This window comes from Pipistrellus kuhlii, unplaced genomic scaffold, assembly GCF_014108245.1.
Source record: "Pipistrellus kuhlii isolate mPipKuh1 unplaced genomic scaffold, mPipKuh1.p scaffold_m20_p_3, whole genome shotgun sequence".
NCBI lineage: Eukaryota > Metazoa > Chordata > Mammalia > Chiroptera > Vespertilionidae > Pipistrellus > Pipistrellus kuhlii.
The window spans coordinates 35,046,214-35,062,560 of record NW_023425529.1 but is presented as its reverse complement, the minus strand read 5'-3'; the positions used below and the strand labels follow the sequence as shown (position 1 = coordinate 35,062,560).

The following is a 16,347-nucleotide window of genomic DNA, read 5'->3' as shown; positions in this document are numbered from 1 at the left end:
GCCCCGCTGGTCCCGGGGCTGCACGTGACCCGCGGCCCCGCCCCCCGCCCGCTCCGCAGCGCCAGCTCGGCAGGCGCGGGGCGTGAGTCTCGGGAGTGAGACCCGCCAGCCACCAACTCCGCAGCGCCCGGGCGCCGCGGGCAGGGCAGCAACTTTCTCCCCGGAGCGGCTGCAGCGGCGGCGGCGGCTGCTGCCCAGGCATCGGGAGCGGGGACCGGCCGGAGGAAGGCGGCGCTGCTCCCCGCGCTGGCTGTCTAGCCCTCCGAGTCCGCCGGCCCCGCGGAGCCTGGATCCCCGCCTCCCCCGGGCATCCCCGGGCTCCCGCCGCCCTATGTCCCGCAAGGCGAGCGAGAATGTGGAGTACACGCTGCGGAGCCTGAGCAGCCTCAAGGGCGAGCGGCGCCGGAAGCAGCCGGAGGCGGACGCGGCGAGCGCGGCCGGGGAGCGCAGCCTGCTGGCGGCCGCCGAGTCGAGCGGGAGCCTGCAGAGCGCGGGCGGCGGCGGCGGCGGCGGCGGCGGGGACCTGGAGCGCGCGGCGCGGCAGCAGTTCCAGCGGGACGAGACCCCCGCCTTCGTGTACGTGGCGGCGGTGTTCTCGGCGCTGGGCGGCTTCCTGTTCGGCTATGACACCGGCGTGGTGTCGGGGGCCATGCTGCTGCTCAAGCGGCAGCTCAGCCTGGACGCGCTGTGGCAGGAGCTGCTGGTGTCCGGCACGGTGGGGGCGGCCGCCGTCTCGGCGCTGGCCGGCGGCGCCCTCAACGGCGTGTGCGGCCGCCGCGCCTCCATCCTGCTGGCCAGCGCCCTGTGCACGGCCGGCTCCGCCGTGCTGGCCGCGGCGGACAACAAGGAGACCTTGCTCGCCGGCCGCCTGGTCGTGGGGCTCGGCATCGGTGAGTTGGGTGTGGGGAGGAAGGCGGGGGGGGGGGGGAGTCTGGGGAGGCACCTGGAGGCTCCGGGCGCCCCCGAGCTGGATCCTGGGGTCTCCGTCGGGTCTTGCCAGGTCCGAGAGGATTCCCTCCACTTCTCTTGCCCCGTCTGTTAATTCTGCCTCAAAGGCTCCCTCGGAAGATGGGAGGTGGGTGCTGGGAGGTGGGTTCTGGGTTCTGGGTGCTAGGTGCTGGGTGCTGGGTGCTGGGTGGTTGATCCACCCCAGCTCACATAGGATCTCGGCTCTTCCACACACACACACACACACACACACACACACACACACACACAAACGAATCTGCGTGTCTGTTGCCTCTCTGAGCACCTACAGGAGGACCCTGCTCATCACCAGCCTTTTCCTTGATCCAGCCCCACCTGATGCTGCCCCACAGCTTAGGAGGTAGGGAGTCCCTGCTCCCCTGCATTGTCTAGCCCTGTGTCTCCGCTGCTGCTAGCGTCTTTCCGAACCCAAATCAGTCTTAAAGTCCCAGCAAGTACATTTTAAAGTTAAGTCATTCTGGACTCCGAAACGATTCTTTGCTACCCCCTTCGCTTTTCCTTCTCTAGTCATTTATCTTTAGGTGGAGTATAATGTTTCTCTTCTTGCTTTTATTTATTTTTTTTGTATAGCCCTTTGCTTTCATCTTTTCCCCAAATGAATTCTTTGCTCTATTTTTTCTTCTTCTAACGTTTCCTTTAAATTCATATCCCCCCATTCTCTTTATTTTTTTGCCTCTCCTGCCTTCCTGTTGGGAACCAAAAATGATCTACTAAAGGTCACGTTCCCTTCCTACATCTATTTAGGAGCTTACTCCCTCTGTAGATAAATGCCCAGCAAGACATTTGCAATGTACTTCAAAAGTAAGGGATTAAGGTTCGTTCCCCTGGCATTGATTTTCCACCCTGGTTGCTGCGCAGGAGGCAGTACAGTCGTGGAGTTCTTGGCAGCCAGAGGCTATTTGGAACGTGGTCAGTGTTATTAGAAAGCACTTTTGAGGGAAGGTGGGGGGTTGAGACTTCAGTCTCACTGGTGGTGTTTCTAAGACACACCGCCGATGCTTTTCAGATGTTGCCATTTCATAATTCAGTTTTTTTTTTGTTTCCTTTGGGCTGTGTTTGATGTGTTTCTTCCCCGTGGCTGGGCTTGATGAAAGCCCTTTCAACCTGGGGCTCCTGACGCTCTGCCCATTCCCGCTTGTTTGACGTTTATGCTTTTCATCCCTTCTCTGTGGGCTCTGAGGGGAAGCCAGCCCCATGTAGACAACTCCGCATGAGCTGTGAGCCTGAACCCCGGTTCCCTGCACTTCGTGTCCCAAAGCTGTCATTACTGACCCCCCCCCCCCCCCCCCCCCGTTTGTTTCTTGTTAATTAGTGAAGCACGGCCAGGCTCTCAGTAAAATGTGAGGTTGGCATATTGAAGCCCCATATAACCCAAGTGCAGCTGAAGGGAAACCTCTTTCTTTTATAGGAACCACCTGTGTCTTCACCAGATACCCGGGCATTGAAGTCAAATGATCAGGATTCTTTTTCTCAGCATTCTCTGCTTGGGACATCCAGATCATCTTTTTGTTTGTTTCTTCTGGCATAGAAGTAACAATTCGAGGTAGCAAGATTTCTCCAGTGAGACTGACTCTTATTTGTGATTTTGAGCTTGAGTAATGTTTGCAGAGATCTCTCAATGAAGCTTCCTAGTGCTTAGCTATGGCAAGTACTGGGCATTTGGATATTACGTTGACTCTTGTATCTGAGCAGAGGTAGATGATCGGGAGGACATAAGAGCAGATGCCCCGCCAGCAGGGCTCAGTGGCTGAGCATGGACCCATGAATCGGGAGGTCACCATTCCATTCCTGGTCAGGGCTTATGCCCCCGTTGGGGCTTGTTCCTTAGTGTGGGGCATGCAGGAGGCAGCGATCAGTGATTCTCTCCCATCATTGATGTTTCTGTCTCTTCCTCTCTGAAATCAATAAAGGTATATTAAAAAGAAGAGCAGATAGTCAGTAATTAGATGTTTGCCATGCCCTTTGGATAGGCCATAAAAAGTTATCTCTGGCAATACTTCTTACCATGGGCGTGGACCCCGGTTTAATTTCTTTACGGGAGAGGTAATCTTTCTCTTGAGCCCTCAGGATCTCAATTGCCTTCAGCGCAAAATAATGTGTGCCGAAGTGGTTCATCTCGAGGAGACTGTTATGAACCCCTTCAACACAATTTGCTCCCCCCAAAATATACTTAAAAATTGTATTTTACAGGGTAGTCTTACTGTTTATGTCCTTTACAATGACATACTGTTTAAGAATTTTATACTTGTAATGAAAGTTCTTAGGTGTGGTTGGGTACACCAGGATCGAAGGGATTTGAGTGCAGTTTTCCTTTATTTGATTGTTATTTGGGATCTTGTATCTGTGATGCCTAACACACACACTAAGTTGTCAAGAAAGGGCAAGTTACAAGTACTTAGTCCTGTTATCACATAACCCAAAAAGAAAGCACTTTGGCCTTTTCTCCATGGTGTTCGCATTTACTTTATTCTCCCTTTAAACATGATATAGTGTAGGGAACATCAGGAAGTCCCTAAATGTATATATTCACCAATATTCAAAACCTTTACTGAGAATCGACATATTTCTATATACAGCACTGGGTTTGTTGAATTACTTTTATTTATTTATTTATTTATTAAATATATTTTATTGATTTTTTTACAGAGAGGAAGAGAGAGGGATAGAGAGTTTAGAAACATCAATGTGATGAGAGAGAATCATCGATCAGCTGCCTCTTGCACACCCTCTACTGGGGACGTGCCCTCAACCAAGGTACATGCCCTTGACCAGAATCGAACCCGGGATCTTTCAGTCCGCAGGCCGACGCTCTATCGACTGAGCCAAACCTGTCTCAGCTGAATTACTTTTAAATTTACATCAGTTTCTTCTGTCAGTCTCTGTTCCAGGGCTCCCTCTACTGGAACACAATTTATAGCTGCATATTGCATCTTGTAATTAGTATGGTATTGCCTGTTGAGTAATTCTTTTAGATATTTCCCATTTTCTTTCCCAAATGGCACTTTGAATTCTTATTCTTTAATGCAAAGCAAACGTAAACTCTTGTTTTATAAAAAACATCATGCAATTATGTATTAATGTAAAAAAAGAGATTCATGATGAGCATAGCTAGAATCAGCGAGATTTTTAAATAATAAACTAATGCTTTCTTTTTTGCAGTCAAGTTTTTTTTTTTTTTTTTTTTTTAAATCCTCCTTCCCTCAATTTCTTTCTTTCATTTTCAACTTCTTTTAAAGCAAGAATTCTGTATTGGATTTGTGGTGGAATGAAACTGACCTGCAAAGTAAAACTTCACTTGATTTCCTTTATTATCTTGTTTCATACCGATTAGCAGTTTACATGCACTGCCCTCCCTCCTTTTATTTCTGGTGGCTTGACATTGCAGAATCATAATGAGGATTATGACCTACTTGTTGTTTGTCTAGTAGAATTGCAACACCCTCCTGGAGTGAGCTGTCTGTTCACGTGAATTCTATGAAGTTATTCCTGTGACTTCTGTATGAAACACTTCTTTTTCATCCACTCACCTTTCCCTCATCTGTATTTTAAGCCCTAAGTAAGAACACAGTCTAAGTTGAATGATTTCACATGGATGTCCTAGGCTTTGACACCTCTAATGATGTACAATAGAACCTGCTGGTAGACTTCAAATAGCAGGCAGTCTTGCTATTTTACAAAAAAAAAAAAAAAAAAAAAAGCACATGAGATACTTTCCTTTTCTCCTCATCCAACTTGAATTGCTTCATACATCTGTCCTATCTACAACGCTTCATTCCTTTTCATTTATTTCTTATTTATTTTTCGTTGTTGACCGTGTTACAGATGTTCCCCATTTCCCCCGTTTTTGGCCCCCTTCACCCAAACCTTGCTTCCTCCAAGGCCTTCCCCACACTGTTGTCCATGGGTTATGTATATCTGCATATATATTTTTGGCTAATCTCTTCCTGACCCCTCCATCCCACTGAGATCTGTTATGTTCCATGTACCTATGCCTGTGAACCTATTTTATCAGTTAATTTTGTTCATTAGATTCCAAATATAAGTGAGATCATGTGATATTTGTCTTTCTCTAACTGGCTTTTTTTGCTTAACATAATAGTCTCCAGGTCCATCCATGCTGTTGCAAAGGGTAAGAAGTCCTTTTTTACAGCCGCATAGTATTCCACTGCGTAAATGTACCACAGCTTTTTAATCCACTCATCTGCTGATGGGCACTGGTCTATTTCCAGATCTTAGCTATTGTAAGGAACGCTTCTATGAGCATACAGGTGCATATATTTTTTTCTGATGGGTATTTCTGGATTCTTAGGATATAGTTCCAGAAGTGGGACTCTTTTCATTTCTTTACCTCTTCCCCATCTCCCCATTTTTTTTTTTTCTTGGACCTTCAGAGTCAATAGTAGCAACACTTCTAAAAAGAAAACTTCCATTGTGATGAGAAGAACCTGTTCTCACCAGAAAACCTCAAAAACCCCTTTTCCACATTTAAAATGTAATTTCCTTGAATGTAGAGAGAGAAAAATAGCCAAGTTTGTAGATATTCTAAACTGGGAGTACTGCATGCTTTATACTTGGCATTTGTTAAATATTAGAGGCCCAATGCATGAAACTCTGTAAGGGGCTTGGCCCTCACAACCATGGTGGCTTGCCTTGGCCCTCCCAGCAGCCCCAGCTTTGTCCGGAAGGTCGTTCGGCTGTCCGGTCTAATTAGCATATTCTTTTTTTATAGAAGACTAGCACCACTGTTTGGAATGGTGTGACCTGGAATACATGTCACAGGGAGGCTGAGCAGGGTCAGGGGATCACCAGTGCCACCAGGGTGGCGGCATTGGCTTTCTTCTTTATCTGACTTCATCTCCCTGTGCTGCCTCGGGTGAGATCTCAGCAGTCACTCCGGAGGAAGAATGCGAATTGACAATGGAATTAGCTGCCCATGTCCTGGAAAAGATAATGTCTAACATTTGCTCCTTACTACTCTGTGTCGGGCACTCTTCTAAACATTTTGCCTCTGTTTACATAATCTTCCTAATAAGTAACCCAGTGACATAATACTATTCCTTTTGAGATGAAGATATTTAGCAGAAAGTTGAAGTCACCTTCTCTCGGTCACAAAGCATCTGGTGGAGCCAGATTTGCCAGGAGAGGTCTGGCTTCACAATTCAGCCCATGATCCTCTGCACAGTGACACTGATTCTGGTCCCTGAAGCTCCCAGCATCTGCGACGTGGACGTGGATTTTAAAATACAGACTTTGAAAAGAAGCTGTGGCATACCATGGAGTGACTGTGAGGAAAGCAGAGCTGATTAGAACACTTCTTTGCTAAGAGCTTGTGAACAGGGATGCCCATTCTCATGGCAGCTGTGTTGCACACCTGGTGGGGGCGGATCCATTCACATTGCATTTACCTTGGAGGGGGTGGATTCCCATGGAATACAGTGGGGCCTCCTGGAACAGACACTGGCCATGATGTAGCAAATAAACTAAATAAATTAAAAAAAAAAAAAAAAAGCTATTTCTGCTTTTCCTTTCTGTCATGATGTTCTGTCTGGGTGGAATGTGCTTTTCCGTAACATTCCCTCTATCCATCCCTCAGTCATGTACTGAGTGATGGCTTTGTTGGGAGCGGGAGAGACAGGATAAAAATAGTCCCTGGTCTCAGAAGACCCGCGTCTGCTGGGAAAGACAACCACGGGGTTGTTAATCCTGCCAGAGAACCGTCAGAGGGTGTTTACTCCTCCCTCCGGGCCTTGCTTTATCAGGAAAGCTTTCTCAATGGGCTGCTGCTGGATGCTGGCTCCGTCTCTGAACCACACACTCGGGACATTTAACCGCATTGTGTGTTGCAGTGGATCCTTTTGGCCATGACTCACCTCCCTGGTAGACCAGGGGTTGACAGGGTTACCTAATTGGGTGGTACAGTAAAACCTTGTTTGTTGAATATCTCCCATCTTGAACAGTTCATTTCTATACCTAGCGATTCACAAAGAAGAAAAAGTCTGTTGTGGAACCAAACTTTGGTGTTGACAATCCTTTCAAGCTGATACCTCAGTATGGCAAGAAGGGTCTCTCAGGCAACAAAGGAGAGAATGCTTTTGTTGCTGGTACAATGTTAAAACAAGGAGGCCACCAAGAGTGCTCATGTTCTAAGGGTGTGAAAGAAACTGATCACAACTGAAGAAGTAGAAAACCGGTTGTTGATTTGGATAAAAGCAGTTACCAGTGTCAGCCATTTTGGAGGCATTGGTACAGGAACAAGCAAAGATGCTGCATGCTGACCCAAAAGACACCCTGGACCAAATGCTGAAAATGACACATTTAAGGCTAATAGGGTGGTGGTTTGAAAAATTTAAGAAAAGAAGTGTTTATGCATTAAATAGTATGTTAGACATGCTGTATATACGAAAGGTTAAAATAGGAATCATTTGAGGGTTGAACGAATTAATTCAATTTACATTATTTATAATGGGGGAAAAAGACTCGGTTTTCGGACAAATGGATTTTCAAACAGCCTTCTGGAATAAATTAAGTTTGAGAACTGAGGTTCCACTGTAATAGTATTTATGTCCTCTCACTGTATTTACTACCCATTCAAGCTACATTAATAAAAGAGAAACATGCATATTGACCATTCTTTCACTACTCCCACCAGCCAATCAGGAGTGATTTATGCAAATTAACCCAACAAAGATGGTGGCAGCTTGGAGCTGGATCTGGAGCAAGCAGGAGGCTTGGGTTACCCCTTGCAATGGAAGAAGCCAAGCCTCCTGACCTCCCTGCCTTCGCTCAAGGAGGGGCTGGAGGCCTGGGTCACTGGGGGTGTGACCAGCCTGCAAATAGCCATCAGGTCCTCACCCATGCTGGCCAGGCACCCTAGTGGGGACCCCCACCCTGAAGTTTGTGTGGCCAGTCTGAAAATGGCCTTCAGTCCCTCACCCCGGCTAGCCACACCCCCATGGAGTAAGAGTCACCGCTGGGGGTATGACCAGCCTGAAAACTGCCCTCACCCCCTCACCCAGACTGGCCAGGCATCTCAGTGGGAACCCCCACCCTGAAGGGGATGTGGCCAGCTTGAAAATAGCCCTCTCCCAACTGGTCACGCCCCCCCCCCCCCCCCATAGGGACCCTCACCCCATGGGGGCCTGGCCGGCCTGCAAAGCAACACAGGCCCCTCACTCAGGTTGCCCCATGCCCCAAGGGAACCCCCACCCTGATTTGGGACACCCTTCAGGGCAAACCAGCCGGCTCTCACCCATGCACCAGGCCTCTATACTAATAAACGGGTAATATGCTAATGAGACTGGGAGACCTTCCAGGAGACCTTCTGGGCATTATTCTGGACAAAGCCATGGTGGCTGTGCTGCGGTAGAGCCAGTTAGAGGCCAAGAGGGAAGGGCAGTTGTGGGTGATCAGGCCAATGGGGGAAGTAGGTGTGGGCAAGCATGCTGGAACCGGGGGCATTTGCATCAGGCTGGAGGGAGTGCTATTTGGGGTCAAGCAGACCAGTGGCAGGGGGCAATTAGAAGCTAGCAGGCTGGCAGGCAGAGTGGTTAGGGGAAATCAGGTAAGCAGGTGAGCGGTTAGGAGCCAGCAGTTCCAGATTGCAAGAGGGATGTACGACTGCCAGTTTAGGCCCGATCCCTGTAAAGTGGCAGTAGGACATCCTTGAAGGGGTCCCAGATTGAAGAGTGCGCAGGCCAGGCTGAGGGATACGCACCCCTCCTTCCCACACCAATTTCGTGCACCAGACCACAACTGTATATATAAGCTCTTAAATATGTAGCAGACTAAAGAACACATAAAAATAGTACTCAGGAAACCATTGCTATAGTTGAACGCATCAAACCTCGGATACACAGCTATTATAATTCAGAAAGTGGAATGCTTGGTGGTGATGCTTGAGGCCTCTGGATCTGGGCTGCCTGGGCTCCCGCCCTGGCTGACCACTTAGAACGCTGGTGACTGTGTCAAGTCTTGTATTTCAGTTTCCTCATCTGTGAAATAGAGACAATACCCGCCTCACAGGGTAGGCATGAGGATTAAGTAAGTTAAAACATTGGTAAAGTTCTTTTACAATGCCTTCACAGGGAAGCTGTGTGACCTTTGGCAAATTACCATTGTGTGCCTCACTCTCTACTGCTCTAGAGTGAGTGTTATGACAGCACTTAGGAAAGAAGCCTGTTGTAGAAATTAAATGAGCTGATGCATGTAAACATGCCTGGTTAGCAATAAACAGTAGCTCATGCTATCAGGCGCAGCTGTCTCAGTCACGCCCTAACACCTTTTAACAATTCCGGGAAATAAAACTATTATGAGTGTAATACTTAAACTAGTAACAGGTGAGTAAAAATTGGTCAGACTTGAAAGACAGAATGAGTAATTTAAAAGCATGGCAGGACTCTGCCTTTCAAGTGTTCAGTTTCTACTATGGAAAATTATCTTCCAGCCAGACAGAGTTTTGAGCCCTGTCTTGAAGGAAGGTATAAACATAGGTTGTCTGACAGAAGGGTACTTTTCTAGTGAGGCAAGAGGAGGGAGATAAATGCAGAGCTCTGAGGACAAGCAGTTTTTCTGGGCCGTGTGGAGGGGTTGGAGAAAGGAGTAAAAATGTGAATCTCTTTGTTGGAGTATAATCTCTGCTGGTGGTCAGGCCCTGGTTGGACCTGGGGCATTAGGTCTGTCTTGTCATATTTCACATGCCTATTTATAGACCAAAGAGTCAGTTCCCTTTGTAAAAGATATATCTGCCTCTTAAGAGACAAAGAATGAATAATGTTCATAAAAGCTTGAAAGTAATAGCTTTGGGATAAAAAGAACATTAATAATGGAAGCTTTCATGTGAAACCCCATTATCATGTTTTTGGATTTAGTTATGACTCCCATGTCAGGAACTCATTCCATACAACAGCGAGAGGACACTGGAAACTAAAATTGTGTGCCTAGTATTCAAGGACTAAACATTCACTATTTAATATTTGGTTGGTAAGTGCTTATAGTTTTGAAAGAAAATTATATAGTGACTCCAGCACATGTAACGATGGATTTCAAAGATTCCTGAAATGTAGGCATTATAAGTTAATATCAGGGAAAATTTGAAGCAGTTATGGCGATGTCTAATTCCAACATTTGCTCTACATTCACCAGGAAATGGGTCTCCAGAGCTCTATTTTTGGGTGGACAGGCAGTGTCGGGGTAGTGCAGCCATCTGGTTTGGTCCGTGAGACAGCATGTGTCTCAGGACTATCTCGGAGGTCACGCAGGGCTCACAGGCCTGCCCACCTGGCAGTGAAGTTACTGAAATGAAAACAAGCAGAAGACACACAAAAAAACTGGTGAAGTCCTTTGTCATGTGTCTTGAAAGCGAGCTTGTTGGGAATTCTTATAAAATCTTTTCGTTACATTCACTTCTATCCTGTATTGGGGAAATACTTAGAAATTTTTGGCATTTACAGTTTCTCCTTCTACTTGTTAGCCTTTTAAAATGATTTCTGATGTTAAAATTCATCCAGTATTTTAATTGGTACTACAAATTATATGTAGTACCGATTAAATGATTGAAAAAATTGTAATCAGTACTATAATACAAATCTAGAGTTGTAACAGTCATTTTTCATTGAATGCTTTCTTTTTTTACACTCATTTTTTTAGAGACAAGACAGAGAGAAACATCGATTAGTTGTTCCACTTACACATTTATTGGTTGGCTTCTTGTTTGTGCCCTGCCACAAGCTCTAACTCGAAACCTTGGCGTATCAGGATGATTCTCAAACCAACTGAGCTACCTGACAAGGGCCTCCTTAAATACTTTCTTTATCCTGTGAATCTGGTCTCTAAATATATCTAGAATCTACAATAGTTGTCATCACTTCCACTTCTGTCACCCAGATCCAAAATACCATCTCTCACTTGGAGTGCTGCAAGTGCCCTAGCTGTTCACTCTGCCTTCTTCTTTACTTTCTTTAAAAAAAAAAAAAAAAAAAAAAAAAAAAAAAATATATATATATATATATATATATATATATATATATATATACACACACACACACACACACACACACACACACACACACACACACACACACACATTCAGAGAGGAAGGGGTGGGGGGGGAGGGAGAAACATCAATGATGAGAGAGAATCATTGATCAGCTGCCTCCTGCATTGGAGATTGAGCCTGCAACCTGGGCATGTGCCCTGACCAGGAATTGAACCATCTGGTTCATAGGTCAATGCTCAACCACTGAGCCACACCAGTCCAGCCACTCTGCCTTTTTCTTGACGCCTCTGCTGCCCTCTCTCCACTTGACAGCTGGGATGATTCTTGTAAAATACGGAGCAGATCTGCCACTTCAGTGCTCCTCAAAGTGCTGCCCTCGGTAGCTCCCATCTTGCTCAGAGTAACAGCCAGGGGCCTGCAGGGCTGCAGTGTTCATGTCCATCCTCCTCCTTCCACATTGCTTCCACATTGCTTCACTCCTGCTCTAGTGCCCTGGTCTCTAAGAACACACAGTCCATCCTTCCAGGCCTTTCGATCTGATTTCACTGCTGGAAAGCCCTCCTCAGGCATCTACATCATCCCTTCACCTTCGTGTTTCATAAATGTGTCCTCTTAATGAGTTCTTCCTCGATCACTCTGACATTGCAGGCCCCACCATTGGTGCTCCCTGCTCTTTATTTTTATTTTTTAAAATATATTTTATTGATTTTTTTTTACAGAGATGAAGAGAGAGGGATAGTTAGAAACACCAATGAGAGAGAATCATCCATCAGCTGCCTCTTGCACACCCCCTACTGGGGATGTGCCTGCAACCAAGGTACATGCCCTTGACTGGAATCGAACCTGGGACCTTTCAGTCCGCAGGAAGATGCTCTATCCACTGAGCCAAACCGGTTTTGGCTATTTTTTTTGAGCTGAGTTCGGGTTATCTATGCATTGGGGATGTCATAGGAAAATGGCTGTGGATAATTAAATACCTCTTAGGTTGCTTCTGATTCAAGTCTGTCATTTCAAAGGGTTTAAAGTAATTGGGAAAAATAGATATTTTTAAGTTTAAGACATTTAAGTCTAACGTTTCTCAATACCTGGGACAAAAGCATATCTTTTCATCAGTCTTACAGGTCTAAAAAATAGAATTCAATTGCATGAAAGATGATTAGACTCTCAAGATGAACTTAGAGTAACTACAGTTGACCTTTGAGTAACATGGGTTTGAACTGTGTTTATACATGGATTTATTTCAATACGTGTACAGTCATCTCTCTGTCTCTGTGGATCGAAAACAATAGTTTTGATCCCTGGTTAGGAATCTGCAGAGGCAGAGGACCAACTGCATACACTTTTCTACATTATTTTGTATCAGGGACTTGAGCATCCAAAGATTTTGATATCCATGGGGGTTCTGGAACCAGTCCTCTGCAGATACTTAAAGTTTTTGGGGACTCAAAAGTTAATATGGATTTTCAGTTATGCATGGGTTGGTGCCCCTCATGATCTTATTCAACGATCAACTGTGTGTTGACACACGATGATAGGATCAGACTTCTCATGTGGTAGTACATCTTCTCCTCCCTTCCCCCAATGCTGTGAATGCTCTAATGTCTCCGCTGTTCCTGGCAGGGAGAGAGATTATGGTTAAAGTAGTTGCATTTTCTAGTTGAACATGAATTAAAGTGAAATAGGGGTGGGGGTGAGGGTTGGAGAGTCATATTTCACTCAGACTATAAAGAGGCCTGATCTGTTTTCCCTGACCTTCACATCATCTCTCTCTGATGTTTCCAAAATTCAGTGAATCTTTCTTCTGGAGAATGCTGGATATGGACTTTGAAATTATTTCTTCTTCTTCTTCTTCTTCTTCTTCTTCTTCTTCTTCTTCTTCTTCTTCTTCTTCTTCTTCTTCTTCTTCTTCTTCTTCTTCTCCTCCTCCTCCTCCTCCTCCTCCTCCTCCTCCTCCTCCTCCTCCTCTTCCTTCTTCCTTCTTCCTTCTTCCTTCTCCTACTTCCTCCTCTTCCTCCTCTTCCTCCTCTTCCTCCCCTTCCTCCTCTTTCTTCTTCCTTTCTTCCTCTCTTCCTCCTCCTCCTCCTCCTCCTACTACTCTTTCTCCTTTTCTTTTTCCTCTTCTTCCTTCTCTTCCTCTTCCACTTCCTCTTCCTCACTTTATATTTTTCGATTGATTTTTAGGGAGAGTGGAAGAGAGAGGGAAAGACAGAGAGAAACATTGATGTGAGAAAAACACATTGATTGGTTGCCTCCAGCATGAGCCCTGACCAGGGCCTGGGTCGGAAGGAGTCTACAGCCAAGGTTTGTGCCTTTAACCAGAATCGAATCCGGATCCCTTGGTCCACAGGCCTATGCTCTAGCTATTGACCCACACTGGCGAGGATTCTTTTCTTCTTGGTGCTAATTACGTATTTCAGATTCTATAATAGGCTTTATTAAGTAGGTACTAAGCATTGGTCCAGGCACAAAATATTTTGGGATTAAAAAATAAATAGAAGACATATTTTATTTTCCATATGGACCTGGTTATAACTATAGGGGACAAAACATGGTAAATGTGTTACGATGTGACAAATGTTAAGAGATGATATTAAATGTAAAGAATTTAAAAAATAAGTATCATGATCTTGAGGTTGCTCTGATCCTTAAATGACCTATATTTTAATTCTGGATATGGAAAATGGGACCAGGCATCAAGTGAGGCCAGCCTGTAACTTCATAGCCATGGAGTGGCATGACTAGTTCAAATTGCGATAATTACAATAATAGTCTTAAATTACATTTTAAACTAATTGGGATATGGGTGCTTCTGATCACTATGGAAACTTAAATTGTTAAACAAAATAATCAGATCATGGTATGAAGACCTGGCTTAAGCCCATTTCCAGTTTACCATTTTAGTTTTTAATCTTGTGAACTCCTTAAACTCTTAATACTTTGCCATCCCAGACACGTTTTATTATGCCTTTCTTCACACCACTTCAATGACTGCCCAAGTGTGATACTCATATCTTTGATGTGGACAGTAATAAAAAAAATATGTAAGGCACAGTAATACAGATAGTGTCTCCCTGGAGCTAGCAGGTCAGGCTTTAGGAAGAATTTACTTCATAGAGTTCTCTCTTTTTAAAAATATATTTTATTTCAGAGAGGGAGGGAAAGGGAAATATAGAAACTCAAATTTTCCTCCCATTTTATCTCTATTGTAGACAGCAACATCTATTGAATTAGTCAACAGAAGTAAACTGCAGAATAAGTTTCTTTGGCATGTTAGTAATGAAAAGCCTCTGTAGAGCTATAAGTTGAGTATAATACAATGGGCAAGTTACCTAGTTTCACAACCATAATTCCTGCATAAATAGAAAAATTTGCAATTTTCATCCTGTGATTGAACCTTGAAATATAGGAGTGGACAGAAAGAAATGGAATTTACTACAAGTATATGTATGGCATGCTTTTATTCTTTGTTGTCAGTAATTGATCAGTTATAACTTTAAATGAAGTTCTGGGAACAAAAACACAACAAAAGATTCTAACTATAAGCTTTTATTTTTAGGTCATATTTCTTCCTTAACCTGTGAAATTGGAACAAATATATGACACTTTAATAATAGTGCCAACATAAGTAAATTTTAAAGAATTTAATACTATTCAGATGAATTAAATATTTATTGTGAATGAACAGATGTTGAGACTGAAGAAGTAAGAACTCATTTTTTCTTTTAAGAGCTCAGTTTTATAAAACATGAATGTTGGAGAAGAAACACATAATTTTGTGCTATTCATTTGGCAATTACATAATTCTATCTAATAAAAGAGCAATATGCAAATTGATTATACCTCTGCTATACCCACAAGCCATGCCCACCAGCCAATCAGGAGTGAGTATACAAATTAACTCAAACAAGATGGCTGCAGCCAAGGAGCAAGCTGGAGGCTTGCTTGGGTTTCCCCGACAATGGAGGAAGCCAAGCTCTTGCAGCCCTGGCCTCCACTAAAGGCTACAAAGTTTCAATTATAGAAGATAAATAAATCCCAGATACCAGGGCCTTCACTTGGAGGGGAGTAGTTAGATATTGATCAGGCTGGCAGGGGAGAGGTTAGGGGGTGATCAGGCTGGCAGGAAGAAGCTGTTAGGGGCAATCAGGAAGGCAGGCAGGTGAGCATTTGGGAGCCAGTAGTTCTGCATTGTGAGAGGGATGTCTGACTGCCCGATCCTAGGATCCTAGGCCTAAATGGGAAGTCCAACATCCTTCAGGGGGTCCCAGATTGGAGAGGTGTGGGCTGGGCTGAGGGACACCCTCCCCCTCCCCCTCCCGTGTATGAATTTCATGTATCAGGACTCTAGTTATTTAATATTTGTGCAAAAGATCATTATGTTTTAGAGCATTTTCAAAATTATGTTATTCTATAGTCCATCTGATTCCAGATTTCTAAGGGCTGCATCAGTGGTAACAGTGGAGAAATGGTTTCATCCCATCTATAAGGGAACCTGTCCTCTGAAATGGAATGAGTGAGCTAAGGTACTCTGATTGAAACTATGTAAGAGGAGGGCAGTGCCACCTTTTGGTAACTTCTATTTGTGTTTGGTAAACATTGGTTGACTTGCTGGAAACACTTGAATCATTACTTTGGGCTCCTGCCTTTTTAAATTCTCAAATTAGCTTTATTTGACTTAATTATAGTTTGAATCCCCCCCCCCCCCTTTTTTTTGTGTGAAATAAAGGACATTATTTTATGTTGTTCATTTTATTAAGAGAATTTGTAAAATAGGAAGATGACAACTTTGAAAGCCATATGTCTCGGGCACCCTCCATGGATTGCCACAATCCTCTCTTGACTCTTTAAATCACATGTGTCAAACACAAGGCCCACGGGCCAAATCCGTCCCGCCAGGCCTTGCAATGTGGCCCGCACCGCGCTGTCATCACTGCACTCCGCTGCGTTTCCATCACAGTGACAGTTTATGACTGTTCAGTAAACCATTCGGCCCGCGATTTAGGCTGGATTTTAGATTTTGGCCCCTTCTCTGATTGAGTTCGACATCCCTACTTTAAATGATTAATGCTGCTACTTTCACGATTCTTCTCAAGAAAACCAATTACTTCATGTTCCTGAGCTGATGATTTGCAAATAAGGTTGTGCTCTTAAGGATTTTTTTTTTTTTTTGTAAATTTGCCAATTTTTGCAAATTGGAAATTACTTCCACACTTACTCTAATAGTTGAGTTATTTATTATAGATGAAGTATTTAGAGATTAATAGCTGGTAGGTGCAGACTCCATACTGTACATTTTATGATGTTATGATAAACATTCATGTTCATTCTTTTGTTGTTAAAAATATTTCGCCATATAAATTACCTTG

The 16,347-nt window shown here is 44.5% G+C and overlaps 1 protein-coding gene across 1 annotated transcript in view; it reads left to right on the top strand.

Moving 5' to 3' along the window:
* Positions 1–38: 38 nt before the first annotated feature.
* Positions 39–16,347, top strand: part of SLC2A13 (solute carrier family 2 member 13) — a 266,636-nt gene continuing 250,327 nt past the window's right edge. Inside the window, exon 1 of the mRNA XM_036456553.2 lies at positions 39–890. Within this exon, the coding sequence (XP_036312446.1) occupies positions 332–890 (559 nt within the window). The 5' untranslated portion in view covers positions 39–331. The remainder of the gene's footprint in view (positions 891–16,347) is intronic.